This window comes from Mercurialis annua, linkage group LG7, assembly GCF_937616625.2.
Source record: "Mercurialis annua linkage group LG7, ddMerAnnu1.2, whole genome shotgun sequence".
Classification (NCBI taxonomy): Eukaryota; Viridiplantae; Streptophyta; class Magnoliopsida; order Malpighiales; family Euphorbiaceae; genus Mercurialis; species Mercurialis annua.
The window spans coordinates 10573121-10598591 of record NC_065576.1 but is presented as its reverse complement, the minus strand read 5'-3'; the positions used below and the strand labels follow the sequence as shown (position 1 = coordinate 10598591).

The 25471-nt window shown below is 31.7% G+C and overlaps 3 protein-coding genes across 3 annotated transcripts; 1 reads left to right on the top strand and 2 right to left on the bottom strand.

Moving 5' to 3' along the window:
• Positions 1-361: 361 nt before the first annotated feature.
• On the top strand, positions 362-6243 carry LOC126657750 (protein HEAT INTOLERANT 4). Its single transcript, XM_050352514.2, has 14 exons — positions 362-675; positions 1158-1196; positions 1296-1349; positions 1455-1518; positions 1717-1775; positions 3658-3782; positions 3888-3947; positions 4212-4270; positions 4503-4582; positions 4680-4718; positions 5126-5188; positions 5298-5345; positions 5439-5567; positions 5823-6243. Exons 1-14 carry the CDS (start codon positions 457-459, stop codon positions 5868-5870), a joined length of 1086 nt encoding a protein of 361 aa, XP_050208471.1. The 5' UTR covers positions 362-456; the 3' UTR covers positions 5871-6243.
• Positions 6244-6748: 505 nt separating this feature from the next.
• On the bottom strand, positions 6749-10713 carry LOC126655948 (protein CPR-5). Its single transcript, XM_050350361.2, has 5 exons — positions 10312-10713; positions 9384-9440; positions 8983-9018; positions 8143-8838; positions 6749-7687 (listed from the first exon to the last, which is right to left on the bottom strand). The coding sequence occupies exons 1-5, from the start codon at positions 10639-10641 to the stop codon at positions 7130-7132; spliced, it is 1677 nt and encodes a 558-aa protein (XP_050206318.1). The 5' UTR covers positions 10642-10713; the 3' UTR covers positions 6749-7129.
• A 5208-nt stretch (positions 10714-15921) lies between these two features.
• Positions 15922-16744, bottom strand: LOC126655949 (nuclear transcription factor Y subunit B-3-like). Its single transcript, XM_050350362.2, has one exon. The coding sequence runs from the start codon at positions 16623-16625 to the stop codon at positions 16026-16028; it is 600 nt and encodes a 199-aa protein (XP_050206319.1). The 5' UTR covers positions 16626-16744; the 3' UTR covers positions 15922-16025.
• Between the last annotated feature and the right edge of the window lie 8727 nt (positions 16745-25471).

Here is a 25471-nt window from a genome sequence, read left to right as displayed (position 1 = left end):
CCATACTCATGCATGCAATAGTGTAAAATTTAGGACATAGTTTGTGTCTCCCGATATACACCTACACTACTCGAGTGAATACTGGTTTGAATGTGGAAGATTTAAGGATGTAGACCTCTTGAACCATGTAAAAAACTATTTTCTCTCTATTTTTTAAGATGCTTTTTATTTTACTAAAGATGATACTCTTAGGAGTGTTTAATAAGTATGGCTAAAATTAAAGTTAAGGTACTTAGACAATAGAAAATTGGAAGTTAAGAGGGTTCAAAGTAGGTTTAACCAAAACCCTTATGTATCACAAAAACGAGCCGCGTTGATTGAACGCATTCAAAAAGGAAATATCCCCCCAAACCGCACCCCCTTTATATAACACACACAGACACTTTTCTCTCTCTCTCTCCTAAATTTTCTCTCTCTAAAATTTTGAATCCGAATCCAGCGCCTCTCAATCCGAAAATGAGAAAAGGAGCTAAGAGAAAGAGAACCCAAAAGGACGACGCCACTAATGTAGAAGACAAAGCTGAAGCTGCTGCTGCTGCTACTACCGCGCAGCAGAATCACAAGAAGCAGCAAAAACCTACTAAAAAAGCAACCGCCGTGAGTACCCGAGCTAAACGGGTTAAGGTCGCCAAGCCGCAATCGGAACCCGAATACTTCGAGGATCAGCGTAATTTGGTATTCTTCTTTGTTTTCTCCGTTTCATTTTAGGTTAAGTTTTGTGTTTTCATATAATTTCTAAGTTGTTACAGTTTTTTTAAAATTAATGTTGATATTAAGCTGCTGCAGTTCTCTCAAAATAAATTGCGTGTTTATTATTTTGCTTTCATGTAATGAACGATGAAATTTGTTTTCCTGTAATTTTAAATGTTCTTAACTAGTTTTTGTTGGAATAGGATTTGAAGTAGAATGTTTGGTTAAAATGTACTAATAGCTGCGTGCAGTCGTTGTTTAAGTTGTAGTGCACGATTGAGCTTTGTTTGGAGCTTATTTGATCATTTTTATGGCCTATTACTATATCTATGCGCAATGTAGTTGTTTTGTTTTTGTTGTGGGGTTATTTTATGTTCATTTTACTGTGAATTATCTTTTTGTTTTTGTTAATTGACAGAAATGTATGTGTTACTAATGGAAATTCTCTTGAATTTTGTCCTTTGTAGGAAGACCTATGGAAGACAGCTTTTCCCGTTGGGACGGAGGTTTTATAATTGTTTTCTGTTTCTGTTTTTTTTCTCGAACTTTTTAGTTTCATATTGAAATTAACTAGTTGCTAATATACATATTTAATTCTTATTCAGTGGGATCAATTGCAAAAGATCTATGAATATAATTGGGATTTCTCCAACCTGGAGGTATGTCCCAAACTCATCTTTGCTTTCCTTTTCTTTGATCCATTATCTTCGATTTGGTGGACATCCATTAGTTAACACTAACAAGATGTTGTTGCCATTGGTCAGAGTGCATTTGAAGAGGGTGGAATTCTGCATGGAAAAAGAGTCTACCTGTTTGTTAATACAGAGCGTATGTATTTGCTAACTAAAGTTCCTTCCTTACAATTTTTGGTTATGCTCAATCTTGCCTTCTATGTTGTATTTTATGTTCCCTGTTATTACCTTAGTACCAATTGCTGCGAACATATTGTTATGATTGCATTGTATGATCAATTTCTTTTCTTGTTCATTTGTAAGTTATTAGAATTGTCTACTGATGTTCTTGCAGCTCAATTGGTACCTTTCAAGGGTGAAGCAAAAGTGACTATCATACCTACAGCTGTTGCGGTAAGTAAACTGAATACTTTTGTTTTGCATGTAAGTTTATCAGTAAAAACTAATATGACTTTATTGATATTTAATATTTGTGTGCTTGTACATGAAGTTTGTTAAGGCTAGGAATTCTCCAACCTTATGTCATATTTTGTTGTAGGATGATTATTGTGTTATTTTTGCTTTCCTTTCTCTCATCATGTTTGCTCTTAGAGTAAAAGAGGCTTAAGTTGTCTTCAATCCATAACTGATTACACTAAAATGATGCAACTTCTATGTTAAAATAGTGTAATTAAGGTACGTTAATTTCCTACATCAACTTCATTTTCTAATATTAAAATTAATATTTTGCATAATAATTTTTTTACATCACATTTTATATTATTATTATTAATTCCTTGCTTGTTTATTATGTCAGAAATTTTATTTAAATTTATCTTATGTTAGATGCTTTATATTTTAATTGTTATTTTATTTTGACTGTTATATATTTATCAATCTTAGTATGAATACTTGATGTTTTTAATTTATGATATATGTATTTTACTAGTTACCATAATTGTTTTTATAGATTACGTCTAATCAAATCATATGCGAGTAAAAGGAATTACAATTTTGTAATATAAATGTAAAGTTTTGATTCTTTGTGACTAAAAGATTTACAATTATTGGAAAAAAAATAAAATAGCGTTGCTACAGTACAGAACTACATCAAATTTGTTGGGGTATTGTAACAGCACACCAAATTGGTGAGAAAATAGTATCCCGCTGGACACTCCAAAACGCCATATTGGGCGTTTCGTGCGATGTTCCAGTAGCGATGGAGATGGTCTTGGAGGTTTTTTAGAGCAGTTTGATTGTGGCTTATGCCTTTTATGTTGTCCAATTTTGCACAAATTGTCAAAATTGTGTTTCTTTAATGATCATGTGATTTTTGCATTTGGTGCAAGGCTTGTTCTTTTTGGTAGCATAGTTACCACTTACCAGGAACACTCAATGAGAGAGCTGCGAATTGGGTGTTCCCCAATTCGCTGTACTCTAGCGCAGTAGGGATTCTCTGGAACACATTTTAGAACTCTAAAAGCATAGGTCCTATTTAAGTCCCAACCGTGTAGAAATTTTAGAGAAAAAAGACTTAGTGATGAAGTCCTACACTCCTACTACAGTACTACTACTTCGAAGAGTTTTAAGTTCAATTATAAGTTACTGAAAACAGAAACGAAACTCGTTAATCTTAAATTGTTTCGGCAACACCAAAGATACTCCATCTACCAAAAAATTCAGTAATGTAACGGACAAAAAAAATGAAAAGTCATCTTCTCATCGATTTCCGGCAAAAAAATCTTCTCATCGATGCTAATATTATAATTCCATGGTTTTGTATCAGGATTTAGACACTATTGGTTGTTGTTAATGAGTTACATTCTTCTTTGTATTTTGTTTTAATATTTAGTCAATGTTTATTAGTTATATAAGGTTATAAACTATTTAATTGTGCAATTTAAAATTTCGTTGCATACAATTAAATATTTTTGCTTACCCCCTACATATCGAAATAAAATAAAATTATGTGATGCATTTCATTTCGTTTTCATTCTTGTACTGCATTCTGGGTAACTATGGTTGGTAGATATTAAAAAATAATATTTGTGGGTTTGTTTCTTGATTTTGAATGGTTTATTTTACTGACTCTCAGCCTAACATATTGTTTTGCACATTTATCTGATCTGTTTAATTTATAGAATTGTAATCTTTGAGAGCTTATGCTGTCAAGGTGTAGAATTCTGTAAATTTTTATATTACATTCTCAAATTGTGCTATGCGAGTAAAAAATGACATTTCCATTTTTTATGATTTTTTTCTTTCTTTCTGAGATATTATTCTATTTGTTTTGCAGGTTGTATCTCCTTTTCCCCCTTCCGATAAGATAGGAATTAACTCAGTTCAAAGAGAGGCGGAAGAAATAGTTCCAATGAAACAAATGAAAATGGATTGGGTTCCATATATTCCATTGGAGAATAGGTATCTGACTATTTAATTTATTTCATGGAATATGTAGTTTCTCAAGTCTTACCATCTTACTACAGCTTAGACTTTAATTCTTTTCATAATCTTGTCCTTTTACAGAGGCAGCCAGGTTGATCGACTGAAGTCTGAAATATTTATTATGGCCTGCACTCAAAGAAAGTACTGCTCTCTTTCTCAATCTCCCATTCTTTCTTCTTTTTCTTTTTTGAAAATAGTGACACCAAGGGCTACTAATTTCCCAATTGATGAGCTGTCTTCTTATCCTACCTCTAAAATTTGCTCAAATGTACTAAATGCTGAAAATTTATGTCTGTTCTTAGTTTGATATCTTCATGTCATACTTCTTTCTCTTTCGAGGTGCAAATTTGCCTTTATGCATCAATCTTCTTGTTATGGCTACTTAGATGCATTATTTGCTTGCAGGTCTGCTTTGAGGCATCTGAAGATAGAGCGTCTTAAGAAATTTGAGTACTGTTTGCCTTGTAAGTTTTGAAGCTTTTATTTGTTTAGTTTACTGCATTTCACATGGGCCTTATGTAAACTAACATATCCATAATACTTCCTAGTCGCATTTGGAGTCTGTAATTAAAGAACAAACAACATTGATCTTTCTGATCCAAGTTTGGTTTTTAGCTCTTTTAATGCAACCATGTGTTATCATCACCATGGAATGAGCCAACTGAGTTTTTCAACATCTGCTTTATGCTTTGACAGATTATTACAACCCTTACAAGGAAGATATGTTTGAACAAAGCACTGTGGTTTCCATACTCTATGACATAGAACCAAAGCCGGTATGTCAAGAGAATTATAAATGCATGAATGGTGGATAGTTTCACTTAAGTTGCTGCACAGGGTTGTAAATTGACATGTATTTCTTGACTCATGCAGGTTGTTTGTGAATTTGATTGGGACTTTGATGACATTGAGGTACAAGATTAATCTTCTTAATTTGATATTTGTGTCATGGTATTACATGAACGGATTATTAAGTAAAGTTAATTTGTTTTGCTTTATGCTGTTGCATTCGTTGAAAGTATTTGTGATTCAATACAAAATTACTAAACGAGTTTGTTCAATCCAAGTGTCTGCCATAGGCCTTCATAACCTGCAAATCGTTTCTTTGGAATCGTAGTCATTGAATTGCATCTTGCATATTTGAAGTGTGTGCTGTAGAAGTAGTATACATTGTTGAATTTGCAATTTCTCTATGGATATGTTATCGAGAGTGGAAAATGTGTCTGCCCTTTAAGAATTTACCCACTTGAAGAATTCGGAAAAAAATTGAAGGAAAAGATAGAAAAAACTTATTACTGAAATTGTCTATTAATCTATAGGATTTCACTAATGAGCTGATCCAGGCGGAGGAATTGTCCGAAGATCAAAAGGATGGCTTTAAGGTGTGACTTTTCTGAATGCATTTAAATGATTTTGTGTGATTTCGTCTAACTATATTTAAATAGTTCTATGGGTCTCTTTACGGGATTGAAGTGCTTCTTTTCTGCTCAGGAATTTGTCAAAAACAAAGTTAAAGAAGCAAAAACTGCTAATCGAGAGGTATTACAAAGCGACATATATGTTGTTTCTTTGTTTTGTTTAGGGTGCAAGTAAAATTTTCTATGTTGCTTTTATTAACTTTCATTCTTGCAGGCAAGGGAAGCCAGAAAAAAGGCCATACAAGAAATGAGTGAAGAAGTCAAAAGAGTGCATGAAAATATGAGGTTTTACAAATTCTATCCAGTGCAAACAGCTGATACACCTGACGTTTCAAATGTAAAGGTGAGTTGTTGGAATAACTGTGTAAGTTGCTTCATTGTGTTATAATCTTTAGCAAGAAATAATTTGCACATTTGTTCTTTGCTCATCGTAACTTCTTGGGGCATTGCTGGGTAGGGTTAGTTTTTCAGAATTCGATTTATTTGTCTTTTGTTTAAAGAATGGCCAACTACTATATAATTCATCTGTCTATGCAGGTAGGATTCTCAGACAGTACTTTCAATTTGTGCTAATTGATACTTTTTTTTTAATTTGCAGGCTCCATTCATTAACAGATATTATGGCAAGGCACACGAGGTTCTATGATTTGACGACCCGCATTTACTGAGACACCCTGAACTTGCTAAGGCTGAAATTTTGTTCCCCAGGTGTGCTCATGTGTCCATGTAATGCTTGCTTTCTTTCTTTCAGATAGCTTACAAGAAAGATATACAGTCGCAAGTATCAGAAATTTTAGATGAGCAATTTAGGTAGCAGGCTTTTGTAAGATACATTTTTGAGGTGTTCAAAAAATTTCAATGTCTTATTGAGCTGTAGGTAGTAAAATTTCCCTGTAGCTCGAGCTCATGTATCACTCTCAAATTTTGTTGTTATACCATTTCATTAGCTCTTTATGACTCAAAGTAAAAGTAATATCTGAGAAACAGCTTGATGCTTAAGAATGATCTTAATGTGCTCATCTCTCCTCTCAATTGAATGTTATATCGTTTTAATGTATACCCGTGGGCAACTCTTTTTGTACTATGGGCGATGGATATCTCCGTTTTCATGGAAACCCGATGTTTATATATGTATTATTAATAATTATATATATATATATACTTTTATTCAATTTAATATTTATTAATATCAATTTCATAATATAAATATAGTATTATACAATTATATTTCGATCATAAGATAAAAATATTATAAATATGTATATTAGTCAAGTGTTATTTTTAAAATTTAGAAAATTTGAACCCTTTCCACTCCATTGCCATCCCTAATTAGCCTGGATTGTATGGTTTCTTCATACACTGATGACATATGAGTTGCCATTTCAAAGAATTACTGACTTTTGACCTGTCTTCTGTTGGCATCCGACATTATCATATCAACACATTAATTTAGCACAAGCAAAAATGATAGTCATACTCATTTATACAGCAGTAACCGCAACATGCACAGAAGAGGCAAAAGAAAAAAAAACATAATTTCTCATTTCCACTAGAAAACACGATACATGACTGCAAAAAGAAGAGAGAACAATCTACCATGATACAAGTACAACTACATGAAACTTAACCTTAAACTACTACAAAAATAAATATACGTTATCAACCCGGAACTACCAATCAGCCAAATAGGCTGACAAGTTATTACATAAATCCTACCAGCTGCTCCTATGGTTACATAGACCACAACTACACAGATGGCATATATTGCCAATAGATTACACGCAATGGTCGAGACATAACCTTCACTGGACGAGATTACCTGGAGCTTTCTGGCTGTGTAGACCATGACATATGTTGCCAATAGATTACACGCAATGGTCGAGACATTAACCTTCACCGACGAGATTATTGGGAGCTTTCTGGCTGTGTAGACCACCCCTGACTGGATGCTAAATTGGTGGCAAGTAGAAAGAAATGCTCTTTCCATTCCCCAGGATAAGCAAAAGGCAAAAGACCGCAGCATAAAGGCAGAACCAAGAGGAGAATTGCGTAGAAAAGAATTCTCCGGAACCAGTAGGGCAATAATTTATTGTATCTTATCCCTTTTGAAACCGAAACAGGCCCGTGCAGTAAATAGAACAAAGCGGACGGAAAAACATTTGAGAAGAAGTGAAGCATGCACATAGTTTCCCAATACAGGAGCCAGTGCCATCCGCTTCCTCCCAATGTGTCCACACACAGTTTGCCAGCAAAACCACAGGCAGCTCCCAAAAGCAACAATATGAAAGTTACCGGCATCGTCTGACGTGAGGCTCCCGAGCGTTGAAGAAGCAAATAAGCTACTGCTAAAATTATTAAGACGCCAAATAGCATGCGGCTTGCCACTTGAACATGACACCTGAGAGTATTCCACCCTGAGTTGAAAGACGAAAACGGTTTTGGTCTCCACCAAGATTTGGAGTCCTAGATCAAATGAAAGAGAAACATAAATCATTCGGGTGACGTCCAACAAAATATGGAGAATGCAACGCAATATTCATCTATTACAAAAATGTATACACCAATTGACCAGGTAAACAAACACTATGAGTGTTCAAACAAACTTAAAATGAATTTGCTTTTTTAATTCAAACAAATTACTTTAATCTCAAAGCTCTGTCCAGAACTATGCGGCAGTAACTTCCTTAATAGACAACTTCTATATGCAACTTCATCACTGTCTATTGATTATTTAAAGTGTCTGGAATAGTCCATCTTCACCTCCACAGTTCAAGGACCAAGGTCTCCAAGGAGTTCATACAATATCTATACTGAACGAAGAAAATCATGCTTTACAGAATCCAAATTACTGTACACACAGTATTAATGATAAGAAGAATCTAAATAAACAGAAACTACCGAGTAAATATGTTCCTTACCTCAATTAAAGGATAACAGGATGCAGTAGCATCAGTGATCCTTTGGTATGAAAAAACATATACACCATAAAAAATGGAGGCAGACATGATAAATAAACCAGCAACAAGACAGTCTATGCACTTCTTAAGCAGTTCAGCATATCTTGTATCTTCTAATTGAGTCTTGAACTTCTCGATTTTAAAGGAAGCCTTTGATATTCCCATTGCCAACTTTGATCTCTCAAGATGATTTGAATCAAAATTAAGAGCCAGCTGGGCCTCTTTTAATTGAATTTTTCTCATTGTAAGACCTATCTCCAACTTTTTCAGGTCATTACAACGGGTCTGCTCCATGACTGATTTCTCAATGGTGCTGAGCTGGTTAAATACAGGACCTGATGAGCATGGATGCAAGGTAAGTTCCCGATTCAAGGAATGTGTATTTTCGCCTACATCTTCATTTAAATGCAGTTGGTTCTGAGACAAAGTGGATTGCAACTCAGTTTCTGAGAGACAATCCTTGACGCAAGAGCTGCTCTCACACCCAAATCCATTGTAGAGACTCAAGTCTGAAGCAGAATCTTCTATATCTAGTTTACCAAAATGATTAACTTCCTTGTTGAGTGATGCTTCATTAATCAATCTAAGAGTACTCAATGTGCTCCCAAATGATTTCTCAAAATTCCTTGCAAAAAAATTAAATTCATCACCAAAGACCTGTTGCAACATTGGCAATAAAAGGAAGGCCATAGATAATATATTAGAATTTTGAGGTTGTCGAATTCCAATACGAACTAATCAAGAAACTTAACTTGAAAAACCAGAGTCAACGGAAGAATCAGCAGTTAAGGTCTGGCTTACATTGGCTAAAGATTCTCTGACGGCTGAAGCACATATCTGCAAGTATGAAGATCATATATTGTTAAAGCCCAACCTTTCAGACTTCCTTACATTATAAGCAATAGTCGTAAAAAGAAGCCAAACTCTATCACCGCCTTTCATGGTGGCTAGCTTCCGTCCCTTTCTATTTGACTTGGATGGTTTGCAGGAAAATTTTACAAGTATAATAATTCAAATAATTGGATATCATCATCTTTTAGGTAAGAGCTAAACGAGAAAAATTCATTGATAATTTACCATTCTAGATCTTTATCCAGATTCCAGAAAATTGTACAAACGGATAAAACCAGTCAATCATGTCTACTTTGCAAAGAATTACTTATATCTAATTTAGTACTGTAAGAGCATGATAGATAAATTACCTTCGTAAGATGATCAACAGACATCTTTTCACCTGCTGCATCTTTCCTCTCCATAACCTACAACCAAAAAGCAATGATACACAGTATCAGCCAATAAACAGTAATTATAATAAAAGGAATATTTTTATCAGTTAGGATAAAAATATAAGCATCAGTTAGCCTCCAAAAGACCTAAGCAACTACAAAGACCATAATTCCAATCAAATAATATATACAAATCAAAATATGAAAAGCTAGCAACCAGAATTGAGTTGATATAAACAAACCTTGATTGTGGCTGCTGTCATGCTATATGTGTGTGACTTGATATGAGAAAGAATAATATATATACCTTAATACTTTCGAACACAAATTCCGTATCTTTCCACATACAATTTCACCAGCTAAAACATATATACAACCAATTCACTTCCCCAAACCTCCCCAAATTTTTTAACATACAAATCAATGAAAAATAAACAATAAAATCAGGAATAACTTTTATGGTGAAATGGAAAAAAACTAAGCTTTATCCAAAAAGACAAACGCCAATTTCCATAAAAAAAATTTAAACATCATTTACAATACTGCCCATTATTTTTTAGTGATGCTTAAAATTGAAAGCAGTAGTTGATCACAACCTGATTACCAGGGCTAGCAATATTCATATCAATTAATGTAAAGAATGAACCCAACATTAAAAATTTTGCTCAGAAAAAAATCTCCTAATGTCACTTCTCATAATGCCATTAGTGTTTCTTTTATCTATTGATAAAAATCTAAACTTTACCACCGAAAAGCACACAAAATAATTGCTAATAACCAATTTCATTAACATACAGCAATTAAACCGAAACCCAAGTCAAAAAAACGACTAAAACCAACACAATAACAAAAATTGAACAAAAAGATCCAAACTTTACAAAAAAAGTGAATCTTTAAAACAAACCTGGGCAACAATTGCAGCAAAAGACATTCCAAGTGGGAGGGCAACCGCCTCCAATTGGCTATCCCCAAAGCGGCCACCGCCACCGCCGCGGCGAAAGGCGGAAGCCAAGAGAACTTTCGAATTTCTGCGTTTGTGAGAGAGGCGTACACCGGCAGCAGAAGAAGAAGAACACGAAGAAGACGACGCCGTATTCGAGGGCTCAAAAGCTTTCTTTTTCTTTTTCCTGCTCTTGACTATTGGTAATATATCACCGTTGAGGAATTCAGGTGATGGAGGAGCCTCCACCACCGTCACGGTGGCGCTGGGCGTAGGAGAAAGTGGAGTCTCCATAAAGTTTGAAAATTCACATTAGATCCGTTGACAAATAGGAGAGCGTATGTTCTGAAAGAAGAAGTTCCAATTCTCTCAGTTCAGGAAGTATTTCATTATTTAGTGGTTAAAATACAATTGGCCCCATCATGTTTTCATTTTAACTCTTCGACCAAACTATTTTTGAAAATCAACCATATTTTTTTTAATTAATTACAAATGTATTGCTGATGAATGAGTTTGTAAAACACCGATTAAAAATAATTACAAAATACTATTTTTATTAAGGGTGACGCTATTTTCAGAGTAATAAAAACAGGGCCAGATTAATTTTTTTGTTTTGACAAAATTATCCCTTTTCAATTTGAATCTATTTATATTTTATCAATAAAAGAGGGATAATTTTGTAATATTTTTAATGTTGCTCTAGCAATAGCGCCACCTTTTTTATTAAAACTAGTGTCGCTTTACATGTTTCACACGTGATTCATAGTATGACTCGTCAAATATTATTTTCATTTTAATTAATAATTATTTTTATAATTATATATTGTATTCCTATTCATTTACCAAAAAAAATATTATAAATTATATTTAAATATAAAATATCAATAGTTATTGAAATAGTAGATAGTTAAAAATTTAAATTAGTACCAACGAGCTGTAGCTCAAATGGTATAAGCGCCAGACAGTAAACTGTCAAGGTGGTCGTGGATTCAATTTATCCCACTAGCGCTCCCCCTCCTCAAATTATATATAAAAAAGAATTTAAATTAATAATTTATTAAAAGTAATTTATCTTAATTAAAATTTTAGATGATTAAATAATAATTAAAATAATAATTACTAAATATTTAAAGTAGTCTATATTTTAGTTTGTATCCTAAACAATTAGTTTGACATAATATTATAAATAGTTTATTTTAATTACTCTCTAACTCTAATAATTATCTTAATAGTTTTTTAGTTAATAATTATATTTTATAAAATAAAAAGAACATGATCGTAAATGTGCATGTCTTCCATTCGTACTTTTATATATAGTATATATTATTTTGACATAGTATTATAAGTAGTCAATTTTATATTTTGCCAAGTGCCCCAACATATTATTACTGCAAGATCGCACTCTTCCGCGCTCAACGACTCAAACCGCCATAAAATAAAAATAATTCTATGTTGAAACATGACATTAAGGGTGGTATAGATGCGCTAAAATAGAGACCAACACTGCCGAAAAAATATCCATGGTGCAAATTGTAGTGAAATATAAAGTTTGTAGCGATGTAGTTTACTCTAAATTTACTTTTAATTTTAAAACTTTTTAATTCTAAATTTATTTTTTATTTTTTTGTTACTGTGAGCGACGGGGTGAGGTGCACACTAAGATTAAATCGATTTTTGTTAATCAAAATTTAAGACAAGCTTATTATTCACGAAAATTAGGACAAAGGTTAAGAGCCACTATCCAACACGATCGAGACCGAAACTTCTTTTCTAAAAAAAAGGAAGTGAGAGTTTGGCCATGAGACTCAACTTCCACTTCTCCCATTTGTAACTAACCCTTTGCAAATGTATCGTCCCTTACCTGTACACCATAGATGAAACTTTGTACACCATAGATGAAACTGAACATGAAAGTAGTAGTGATACAAGGACAAGACGACAACGATGGAGGATGGACGGTTGGACTTGCCGAGACGACGGAGAGAAGTAAATGGAAGGTAACGGCTCTAGTGATCTTACCGTGGCAGAATATTCAAAGACAAGGTTGCAATAAAAGCTCTTTCGTTGGCAACAATGGGGAAGTTGCTGCCGTCGCCAATGCCGATGGCTTAAAAGAGACTGCATCTCCGTCGTCCTTGACAGCGCTGGCGCCAGTTCCAGCGGTGACGGGCCTCCTCGACGGCGACAAGTGCGGGAAAAGGCAATTTTAATGTTTGAAAATGCAAAGAACACCCAAAAATTGCAAAAAAAATATTAACCCACATCAAAACATGTACAAAAGGCCCGCACGGGTTTGGTCTAGTGGTCTAAGTCTCAGCCATCTGGGCGCCAAAGGTCGTGGGTTCGAACCCCGGCTACGCCCTTTCTTAATATGGAGTGGTTGAAGCTGGGTTGCTAGCCATTATAGCCCGGATTTACCAGGTATGTGGGCTTGCGAGCGGTCCACATCCCGAGGTTTGACAATGATATTGAGTTTCGGCTCAGTAGAGTGAGTTCTCGTCACCAAAAAAAAAAACATGTACAAAAGGTCACTACAAAAACAATACAAGACAACAATTAAAGGCTTTTAAAATCATTTTTTATAGGCCAAATAGTAAAAAAAAGCCAAACCTTTGAAGGTAGTTTCACAAAAATCTAAAATTTTCAATTATATCCAATTTGTCATGAAACGCATGATTTTATTTCAATTTTATCCAACTCTCAATTTTCAATTGATTTTGCATATGTGGCGACGACGAGGCATTGCCACAAGTATGCCACCTTGGCCAATATAAGGTAAAAATTCCATAAAATTTTTTAGATTTTTTTAAAAAAAATATTTATACCCTCAAACTTTAAATTGTTTCAATTTAACTTTAAAATATTTACCAAGTTTTATGTTTATGATTTTTTTAAATATTTTCACCTTATTTTCATTTATTTTATCTATAAATAAATAAAATTACAAATTAAAACAAATTAAATAATCATCATGTCTCTGTCGTAGACGAAATTTTTCGCCGACAATTTTTTTAAAAATTGTTAATTTTTTTTTTCTGAGGAAGGATAATTCTCCTTTTCCAAAGAGCAAATATGCTCCTCACCTGAGGAGCAACAACTCATCACTTGAGGAGATGCTGCTCCTCATAAGAGTACGAGCAGCTGTTCTTCTTGATTTTCGAAAAAAATGATTTTCTTTTTTTTTGGCGCACAAAATTTTAATATTATGTTAAATTAATTCGATTGATTTAATCAAGTTTTGAAGACGGAAAACGGGGGAGGGAGTCGGGAAATAGTGGAAAGGTCGGAAAACGGAGAAGCCGGCCGAAAAATGGTGTCGGAAGTGGAACGGTCGGAAATAATTGAAACTCGTTTGTGTTTTTCGTGACGAACACGAGGTTTGTCTCGGAAAAGAAATGTATTTTAATTATTTTAAGAAATTAGATATTAATTTATATTTAAATTAATTTTTATTATAATATTGATTATTTAGCATATTTTTTTAATTTTTTTAAAATTAAAAGTTGAAATAATTAAGTTTAAGGGAGTAATTTTTTTTAAATCTAAAAACTTAAATGCACTTTTAACCTACTAATTGCCATGGTGGCACATTACGTGGCATGCCACATAATCACAAGCATGTGCCAATTGAGGGTTAGACAAAATTGAAACGAAATCATAAATTTTAGGACAAATTGGATGAAATTGAAAGATTGAAATTTTTGTGAAATTTTTTTCAAAAGTTTAAAATTTCTTCAAATGTTTGATCCTTTTTTTGGTTGTTTGGCCTTTTTTATACTGTTGTTATATAAAAATGATAATGAACAAAAAATGCAAGAAAATAATAAATAATAAAGATAAATGAACAAGTTTAATTTAGAGATGCTTATGCTCGATATTTGTATCCCCTCAGAACGCACCAATTATTCCTCGTAGAAATGAATTGAAATCTTTTAAAACTCATATTTGGAAATTTTGAATGAGAAAAATGCAGAAATATTTGTACGTGTTTGTGTATGAATTTTCCAAAACTCTTGTATTTTTCTTATTGTGAGCGGCGGGAGTTTCAAGCCCCGATTCGCCCAGGTAGTAAATAAATGGAATCGACATCTAATTAAACTAAAAAAATACCTTTTTAACCGACTGAACATCCCACTCGCTTATTGATGTATAAGTCGTCGTACACTGGACTAAAAGATTCAAGTCTGTGGAAATAATTATTATACTTGATTTATTAATATTGTCGATTTATTAGACACATCCTAGGTAAAATATCTCATGTTATTCAAACAATAACAGTCTCGTCAAACTAGGGCGTCCTAAAGTAAGTACTAGAAAGTGAATGGCTGGAAAGTAGATATAAACATGCATGATTGTCATATGACTTGATCTGGACATGCATGAAGCAAATACTCCTAAAGAAACATCCAATACTAAGTGTTTCTAGCACATATACAAGACATAAATGAATTTTATTTCAATTGTATGCATACAACCTAACCGGATGTAAAAGTGAGATCGATTTTATTATTACTGTCTTGAATGCCTATACAATCACTAATTACAGTGTTCATGACAATGTTAAGATTCTATATGATTAATTATTAGTTTGGAACTAGATCAACGTGATTATCTGATTAAGTCTGCTAATAATGGATCTTGATATGCATTCAAAACAGTAAACATTTACATATCCAAAACAGCAATGGATGTACATAGAAGTTTACAGATAATTTTAAACCTCTTTTTGGAGTGTCTAGCGGTCATACCGTTGCAAGAATTTCTTATTTGGCAACAATAATTCTTGCAGCTAAATTTTTTGCTGCTAAAAGACATTTTGCTGCAATAGTTTTGAAAATTTGCTGCCATTAGTTAAGTTATAGCAGCATTTTACAGCAAATTTCGTTACCAATTACTTAAGACAACGCTTTATTAGCAACAACATGCCACAAATTTTTTTTATTACTATATAGTAACAATTTTAGCACTATTAGCAGCAAAAATATTTGCTGCTAATTCTAATATTTCTTGTAGTGTGTCTGTCATGTGTTTGTCAATACAGTCAGATTCAGGTTCTGGTTAGAACACAAAAAATGTTCATCTAGTCAACGCAAGTCCACTGGTCTAAGCAGGGGTTGATTTCGTATCCGAACAAAGCAGAAAACATCGATACAAGTTGCTAGGCCGGAGAATTGGCTTTTATTGCCCATGATGCCATTGATGACACGGCACATGACGCCGCCACTGACGTGGTAGCGACAATGCTAATTGGGATGAATCCGGAAAATTACAGAATATAATCCTACAACTAAATACATGGCTAACAATTCCAACAGGAAGCGATTTCAAATGCAAATGAACTTGGAAACACGAAAACAAGATACATGGTGTGGATCGAAGATCTGGGGAGGCCGAGGAGTTAAGAATCATGGCGCCACATGCAAACTAACAATTTAATCCAATTTTGAATTTAAAAATTAACTTTTTCATTAATCAAAAACATTATCACAATGGAGTAAAAGAATTTGAATTAAGTTAAAATTTATATCTCATTAGCAACTCCTTTAATTTGTATCATATATAAAGACTATGACATTAGGTTAAACAAAATAAAATAAAAAAGAACTCAGTAATTAACTTACATGAAACATAGTGGTATAAAGTTGACATAATAGTAAATACACATGTTGGTCTCTACTCTACCACTCAACGCCGTTATGGAGCTGAGCCGCCGCCATTGCCGATCTATTTCCATTACCATCATTTTCTTGCATGCTATTAAAATTAAAACCACTTGAACTACTCACCAAATTATCTCCATATCCATAGCCAACAAACCTCGGATTAATATTGTTAAATTGCAAATTATCCACATGATGATGATCAGAAGCAGCCGGAGGAGACGACGGCGACCGGTTCTGATCTTCCGGCTTAACCATGAAATTCTTGTCCCCTTCAGTTTCTCTATAAGTATTAAGATAAACTTTTAAGGGTCCAACGTAATTCTCAAAACCAAGCGTAGTCATAGCCCATAAAAGATCGTCGCCGTTGATAGTTTTTCTCTTCTCTCGCTGACACTTATCGGAGGCTTCGCCGGTGATAAAGCTGATGAACTCAGAAACACATTCTTGAACTGTTTCTTTAGCTTCTTTGGATATTTTGGCATTTGCAGGCAGAGATTTTTTCATGATACGACTAACGTTGGCAATCGGGAGGAAACGGTCTTGTTCTTTGTCGGATATGTTGCCGGAAGTCGGGCTGCCGACGGGGCTAGGCTGGTTTCTTGATTTTCCGGCCATAATAAAACTATAAGATCAAGAAAAGAATATATATATATATAAGGTATATAGTTAGGGTTATTATGTTTCTTGATTTTGTTTTATCAAGTGTTTGTTGTTGTTGGTGAATGTGAGGGGGGTGAATGGGGATTATAAAGGAAGAGAAGTGGGACTAAGAAAAGAGAAAAATATTAAAAGTGGAAAGGCGGTAATGATGTAGACATAAAAAGAGAAAAGAAAGAAGCATTTTCTACTTTGAAGCAGTGGCGGAACCAGGACACTAATTTAGGAGGGTCAAAATTTTACGTTCGGCTATTTAAAAAAAAATAAACTGCTGTAAAACAATTTAAATGTGTTAATTTTCAGTTGTAGGGGCGGTTTTAACCGCCCCTACAGAGAAAAAACCGCCCCTAACACATGTAGGGGCGGTTTCTAGGGGCGGTTATAACCGCCCCTACGGGAAAAAAATCCGAAAAATCTATTTTTTTTTTAATTTTTTCCGGCGAGGAGGGTCGGCCGACCCTCTTCGACCCTCCTTAGTTCCGCCCCTGCTTTGAAGGATTAGATCCAATGTTGCAAATGATGGTTTGGGACAAGTGTGGAATCTTGGTGAAAGTTAAAATATTTTTGGCTTCTGGCCTGCCCTAGCTACCATTAAACATCTTTGTAGTGCCATTTTTTCTATTATTTTTTTGGTAATTTAATGAGATGTTCTGAACAGATTTCAACTATAAAACGACACCTTTAAATCTTACACATTCAGACTAATTCCCATTCGAGCCGGACAGATCTTTTGCGGGAGGGAAAATTCTGGCTCTAAATTTTAAACAGCTGCATATGTGAGTACGGCTCGAATCCGTAACCTCACTTAAATTAGGAGAGCGCTCTATCAACTTATCTACGTTTTGAAGTTTCTATTTTTGTTATATATAATACATGAAGTGTTCTCTATATTTTAAAATTATAAAACACCACCTTTAATTTTTTTTCACTTGTTAATTAACCTCTATTGACTATTCGAGTTGATTAGGTTTTCGGATAAAACTCCAACTATAAATTTTAAATGGCTGCAGAAGAATAGTGTTAACATAAAACCTTCCTTATCTATACTATATATAAAAGCACGGATGGGGGGGACAGACAAATTTATGAAATAATCCTTTTCAGTTTACTACTAAATAAAGGTTTTATAGTCATTAACTAATTAGTTATTTAATTAATCACTATTGTAATCAAAGTCCTAATTGGAATAGGTAGCTAAATTATCTTCAATTTAGTTTTAGTATGTAAAAAAGTAACTAAATTGTCTCCAAATTAATAGGAATACCTATCTTTTAGTTTGATTGAACTACAAAATTAAAATACTATATTTGGTCAATATAATATTATTTAAATTTCTAATAAAATTAGGTTAATTATTTAATTATGGTTATTATAGAACCAAAAGAAGAATAAATTCAGTATGGAAAAAAATTTAACAACCGATATATTATATTTATTTTTATAAAAAATTTTAACTAATTTAATATTAATTATAAAAAAATTGATATAATTAAAATAAATTTACTAATATATTTATTGACGAGTTACGTTACGAGTCACGTGCATAGCACGTAATGTGAAACTAATTTTCAAAAAAAGAAGAAAACTATCATAAATTTGCACAAGCAAGCTATTTGCATTCATCAATAACTAATCCCAAACTACTTGAATTAGCTAATTAGTTAAAAAAAATGCTAGTGAATTGCTAAGACAACCACTATTTAAGTTAGGGCAAATCAATAACTTTATAATCCCAAATATCAATGAGACATACCATATGGTGGCAATCTTTGAATTTGTCTCTATTCAGATATTCGTATAATAAAGTAATATTGACCTAGAATAATTAGATGGTTGGTAACTAATATTAGCAATCAATTCAGACATATATATAGTATAAGAAGGGACAAGGGTATCTTTCATGGCTTCTGAAAGGTTCTGTGGCATTCACTTGCTAAGCTTAGCACATATGCTCTCTTTTCTATTTGTATTGTCTCCCCAATATTCTCTTTATCATCCATTTTAATGTTATACCTAAATTTTACTCGGTATTCTTATTAAGAGTATGCATTAGTTCAAATTCTATAAAATTTTGATTTTAGTTCTTCAAAAATAAATTAATTTAATAGTATACAAAAATAAATTACTTAGAACCAAATCGAATAGGGGATTTAGTTTTTTTCTCGGCTCTATTCGTGCAAAATTGATTTTTTTAAATTTCACATCGAACTAGAGTAAAACAAAGAAGTAATTTCATGTATTTTTTGAATTATATATATTATGTGGATTTGTAATTTTTTAAATTATTTTCTAATCTAGCGATGTATATCAATATAAGGGTTAATTGTTAAATAAATAATAAACTTTAGTGTTATTACAATTACAACATGAGTTTTAAAATTTGATAAAATCAGTTACTACCTTTTAATTTTTGACAAATCAAAATACCGACCTATTCTCTATTGAGAAAACGCTGATATGGCTACCGGAAAATGTGTGTTACGATATCCACGTCAACATTTTTTGCCAGAAATAGTTCGATATTGTGATTGTCAAAACATCAAAATTGGTTATTAATTTTACCAAATTTTAAAATTCGTAAAACTTTTAATTTAGTTTACACTTAACCCTACTAAGTATAATACATAAAAAACATCATGGACAGTCTAAATAAATCCCTAATTGCCAATGCGGCTAATCCTAATATATCAAGCAATCAATCCATATATCTTGATTTTTGAAATAGCCTAACTATTTCAAAGTAGTGCTATTTCACGAAATTTTTTTAGATGAACTTAATTCACAACGTGAAATTTGGCATGTGTCAAAATCATATTAAATTATCTAATCATCTGAAAACACATCATCTATTGAATTTTAAATTAAACTAAAAGCCTATTAATTAGAATTGATTTGCTTTAAATGATTGGATTTTATAATGCGATTATAACACGTGACATGTTTTTAATGGATGGTTTATAATAATACATGATGAACTAAGTTCATGTAAATATTTTTTCTATTTAACTCATCTATTTTAATCCATCTTATTACACCGTCTTACGTGTCATTAAATAATTTATATAATTGTATAACTATGTAATATATATATATATATATATATATATATATATATATATATATATATATTACATAGTTATACAATTATCAAGCCATTATTTTGACGAATCTTAAAAGTATATTTTTAATAGTTTCTTTTTTGTTTTTAATTTTTTTTGAGATCAAACCGATGTAGAGAACCGGGAAAAATCAAAAAAATGCTGCTCAAAACTGGTCGATGATTAGTCTAATCTCGAATTTTCAAATTTTAGCCCGTGTACGGATTGGATAAAATTCCGATTTCGGTTCCAGTTCCCGATTTTCGTCATTTGATTGGATAACATTTATTTATTTTAGCTAGTTTTTTCAATTTTCAGCTTCAATTTGGACAAATGGCTACAATTTAAATTGAAAGTTAAAAAACTAGCTAAAATAAAAAAATTGAAGAACGGGACTATTAAAATAAAAAAATAGAATATTTTTACATGATTAATGGTAATTTTTCATAGATTTTTAACTCTTGTTTTTTCACATAAGAATACATCATATATATTTATCTAAATGCATTAAAAATCACCAACTTTCGTATGTTTTTGGTATTTAACATAAACTTTTAATTTTGCCATAAAAATACATGAATTTTTTAATTTTTGCAATTAAGACACCGCCACCGTTTTGGATGTAAAACGGCACCGTTTTGGATGTAAAATGACACCATTTTTCAAAGAAAATGCAAACATGGTCTTAATTGCAAAAATTAAAAAGTTTATGTACTTTTATACAAAAATTAATAGTTTTTGTTAGATATACAAAACACGCGAAAATTGTTGATTTTTATAAATAGATTTTTAAACAAATTATAAAAAAATAGGGTTATCTACATATAAAATCACCACCTTTACACGAATTTTCAAAAATAACACGACCTTTAAAACGTGTCAATTCAGGGCATCACCTTTCATTTCTTTTCAAAAACAACATGGGCACATTTTTTGATAAAATTTTGCTGACTTGGACACCCAATGAGAGTGCCACGTGTCACGCCACGTCAGCAAAAATGCCACTAAAAATGTGCCCGTGTTATTTTTGAAAAGAAATGAAAGGTGGTGCCCTGAATTGCCACGTTTTAAAGGTCGTGTTATTTTTGCAATTTCGTGTAAAGGTGGTGATTTTATATGTAATTAACCCTAAAAAATACTATAACAATTCAATCCTCAATTTTATAATTTATGCCAAATGTATCTAACACTCATTTTAATCTATTTCAAGATTTAATTTTATAGCTAACGAAATTTTGATTCCGTGAATAATTATTTCATATTACTACTTTCTATTTCAATTATAAAGAGGTCATAAAGATGTAAAGTATGGTTTTTGAAGTTAAAAATTAAAATAAAAATTGAATATATTTGTCCAAATTTAAAAAATTAACGAATTAAATTGTCATAAATTATTTAGAAAAATAAATTTATTATTTTGATCAAAGTTGTGGACATATAAACTCACAAAATAATAAAATATATTAAAAATATTCAAAAGAAGAAAAATTGTTGAGAAAAAAGAACATGGTCAAAATAATAATAAAAAGTTGAAAAAGATAAATTATAAAAATTAAAAATATCGCTTGTTTTATCTCTGAAAAACTAAATCTCTAACTTCTCTAAAATGAAAATTCTCTTTTTAGGATGGTGAAGCTGTGATTCAAACCTTGAGCCAAAAATTCATCATTTTATCGGTATATTGTCTAATTTTTCAGTTTTATCTTTGATGCATCACAAAGTATCTACTAAAGTCTAGAGTAGTCATGTCAAGAAAAACCCACCTAAAATAAAAGAACAACATATTATAAAGACGCTGGAAGAAAACTCTGGGACATCGCTTTGACAATCAAGTTAGTTTAGGTACGAGAAAGAAAAAAGAAGAGAAAGATGACTAACAAAGTATAAAATATAGTATTCACCTAATACTTTACCTAGTTTAGGATATACAAAGGGAATACGAACGTGACCGAGTTTGTTAGGGTCGGTGATGTGTCTCATTCGGTTATTATTTATGTCAAATACGTGGTGTGCGAGTTGAACGTTTCTATGGTGTTAGGCGTTCCATTGTCAGAGGATTTTTTGTGATCCCCTCTATCTTTTCTCTTATACTAGACTGTATTGTTTGTTGGACATCTAGGAATCACTACTAGAAATTCGCTGATTAGTGACGGATTTTAGCGACGAATTTCAAATCCGTCGCTAAAATCAATATTACCGACAGATTTAGCGACGGATTTCGAATCCGTCGCTAATTCCTAATAAAAATTGGCGGGAATCATCCCGCCAAATTTAGCGACGGAAATTCCGTCGCTAAAAATGGCGGGATTCATCCCGCCATTAAAAATGCACTTTAGCGACGGATTCAATAATCCGTCGCTCAAAGTAAATAAATAGCGACAGATTGTTTAATCCGTCGCTAATGCATCATTTTTAGCGACGGATTAAACAATCCGTCGCAAAAAGTTCCTTTTTTAAAAAAATATTAGTTAATAAATATTTATTAAAAAAATATTATTAATTAAAAAAATATTTGTAATTAAAAAATATTAGTAATTAAAAAATTATTATTAGTTAAAAAATTATTATTAAATCAACAAAATTATTATTTATTAAAAAATATTATTAATAAAAGTATTTGAAAAATATTAATTAAAAATATTAATGTAAAAAATAATTATATTAAAATGTGGGGGTAAAGTGTAAGCAATAATTTGTTTTTTTATTTAAAATAATTATAAAAAATATTAATTATAAAAAATAATTAGTATGAAAAAATATATTTTATATTGTTGAAGTAAATTGCGAGAGCAAATATTTGTTACTTTTAGTTATATTTAAATATAATATACATACATATATAATAAGAATATGAGCTGGTTAAGATGGAGTTACGCGCGGGGGAACTCCAAAATTAAAGAGCTTTAGATGGGAGCAATGGAAGGATGGTTGACCTACTGGGAAGTTGGGGAATTTGCGAAAATTGCGGGTGGGTGTCAGTGTGTGGTCTATCGCGGGTGGTTGGGTTCGATGGGCTACCGATTAAATAATATTATATTTTATGATTTTAATTAATTTTTTTTAATTTTAAAAAATTAGCGACGGATTAAAATTCGCCGCTAAAATCCGTCGCTAAATTTTTAATAATTCGTCGGTAAAAAAATTTTCTGTCGCTAAAAAATTTTGCGACCAGAAATCCACCGACGGAAAACGTCCGTCGGTAATCCGTCGGCAAACACATTTGCCGACGGATTTTGGCTGTTTAGCGACGGAAATTTCCGTCGCTAAACAGCGAATTTCTAGTAGTGAATCGTGTTCGGGTATAGAGAATTGGTTCCTATCTCAGAACAATATGTATGTCGACTAGGATCTAATCTCGGACAATCTGAGTCCAGGTCTTGAGGGGTTTTTATCACAGAGAGAGTCTATGTTATAATGGGTTGACATGATTTTTGGACTTTTGCAGTCGTTCCACCTATGTTATGTTATCGATTGTGGTTTTATTTCAATAAATTTCTTCATTTTTCAAGATATGTTGATTTTTTTTGATGTGGTTTATAATGTGTTTTGGTGATTTTAGCTATTGTTGTTTAAGTCGATCTTTAATTTAGTCAAGATCATTCAATGTCTTTTAGAACTTCAAGTTTAATTTTTTTTTTAAATTAAGATTGTGGTTCAATCGTTGAAGTATATTTGATACAAAATAAGTTAAAAGGTGGAATTAATGGAGATGTAAATTGTACTTCATGCTTGAATTTTTTATTAGTTTATTATGTCAAAGCTTCATGTTTTAGATATTTTATGATAGTTGACTTGTAATATATTTTTTGGATGATTATATATATATATATATATATATATATATATATATATATATATATATATATAATGGAGTTTGCCTTCTATCCGGTTGATTAACCTGCAAAACAGGGTAGAAGCTAACCAGACAGTGGCGGTCCGATTAATCTCTGATGCTAAAATCAATTTAGGTTTTGAACAGCGTTTTAAGTATCTAAGTGTAATTGTGTGTTTAGACATTCTTATATAGCGTATACCTTGTGAATTTTAAATAGGAAAGTTGACCTTAAATGGGAGTGTGGTTTCCTATTTAGGTGAAAGTTTTATTCAGAAATATCTTTTTAAATAAACTTATCTTTCTAAATTGATTTGTATCCAAATAGGAAAAATCTTCGTCAATCTGATTGTTTGGGCGAGTCCTTAGGTCGATGCGCTTTATCCGGGTCTCAAAAAATTCGGCGTTATCTCGTAATTCGACTTACTATTTCGGTCAAGACGAATCTCATGGAATCGGTTATCAGTTTTATCAGACTATAGTCTTTTGGACGAGAACTCGATATCGTCTTAAAGAATGGATCTCCTGCATGCGACTTGACTTCATTAATTGTATGTATGATATAATTTGATATCCATTAATACACATAGAATTTTAAATAATTAAAAATGAAAGGCACTACTATAAAACTTGATCACTCATTTTAAAAAAAAAAAAACTTAAATCACTCTTTAAACTGAATTGTGACAAGTGGCTTCTTTACCAACTACCTTTACCTATTCCAAAGACAGCACATTTTAAAATGCTTGGACTGTCTCCACCTTGCTGTCTTCTCAATAAATTAAAAGGGTAAAGTCTAAATATTAAATAATTATACAATTACATAATTCACAAATTATTGATGGCTATTATTTAAGAATATCTAAATAATGAGAATAAATAAATAATATATGTCAAAGATTAGGGTTCGACATAGGTGGAAAGTTCTAGGTCAATCCTTGAAAAACTTGGATTATTTAATTAGTGATTTATTAAATGATTAGGTGTTTTGTGTGATGTAGCGTGAGGAAATATTCTAACACACAAAAAGAAATAAAATTGTACGCGAAAGCTAAAATCTGTCCGAATATTGGTGAACCAAAAGCATCCAAATAAAAAAAATATTTATTGCCAAAGACTACATTAAAAAATATGTCCTTTTCCTCTTAAAAATAGACCTAATTAAAATATCTTATAACATTTTTTTATTTATAATATAATTTAAAAAAAATGTAATTATACACTATTTAAAATTTTTATATTTCATCTCTACTCCAACACAAGTATAATTGAAGATTTAAATAATTTAAGAATAAAAAACATTAATAACAACAAAATAGAAGGCTATACCATTTTTTTATTTGAAAAAATACAAAAAAAAAATCATTCAGTTTTTAAAAAAATCAAATAAATTTTAATAATTTATTGTTTTATAAATTTTGTTAAAAATCAAATTATTTAAATAAATATTTCTGACCTACCACCGTACTCCTTCAATTACAAACCCGTCATTAAATTTTTATTGGAACAATATTTTTTTTATATTTTTTTCTATCCTCGTGCTCCTCCTTCTTCCATGGGAGGAGAAACTCTCCTCCTTCCATAGAAAGAGCAGCAGCTTAAAAAAAGGGTTAGCTCGTGCTCCTTCCATGAAAAGAAAGAGCAGTTAGTGTTCTACTTTGTGGAGAAAATCAGAAAAAAATTAAAAAAATAAATAAATTTTATTTATTTTACGGTTTTTAATTTAAAAATTAACTATTGATAATTATTATTAATTAAATAATTATTATTAGTTGAATTTTTGAGAATGTGAAATTGATAACATTAACATCGAATTAGAATATATGCTAAAAATGATTAATCTTTTTTTAATAAAAGAGGTCAATTTAGTACTT

Coding starts and splice junctions, on each gene's coding strand:
- LOC126655948 (XM_050350361.2), bottom strand. CDS start 10,641: ATGGAGACTCCACTTTCTCCTACGCCCAGCGCCACCGTGACGGTGGTG. Junction 9,441..10,311: donor TTGCTGCAATTGTTGCCCAG/GTTTGTTTTAAA, acceptor TTTTGGTTGTAG/GTTATGGAGAGGAAAGATGC. Junction 9,019..9,383: donor CTGTTGATCATCTTACGAAG/GTAATTTATCTA, acceptor TCATACTTGCAG/ATATGTGCTTCAGCCGTCAG.
- LOC126655949 (XM_050350362.2), bottom strand. CDS start 16,625: ATGGCCGGAAAATCAAGAAACCAGCCTAGCCCCGTCGGCAGCCCGACT.
- LOC126657750 (XM_050352514.2), top strand. CDS start 457: ATGAGAAAAGGAGCTAAGAGAAAGAGAACCCAAAAGGACGACGCCACT. Junction 1,776..3,657: donor TCATACCTACAGCTGTTGCG/GTAAGTAAACTG, acceptor TTTGTTTTGCAG/GTTGTATCTCCTTTTCCCCC. Junction 3,948..4,211: donor ATGGCCTGCACTCAAAGAAA/GTACTGCTCTCT, acceptor ATTTGCTTGCAG/GTCTGCTTTGAGGCATCTGA.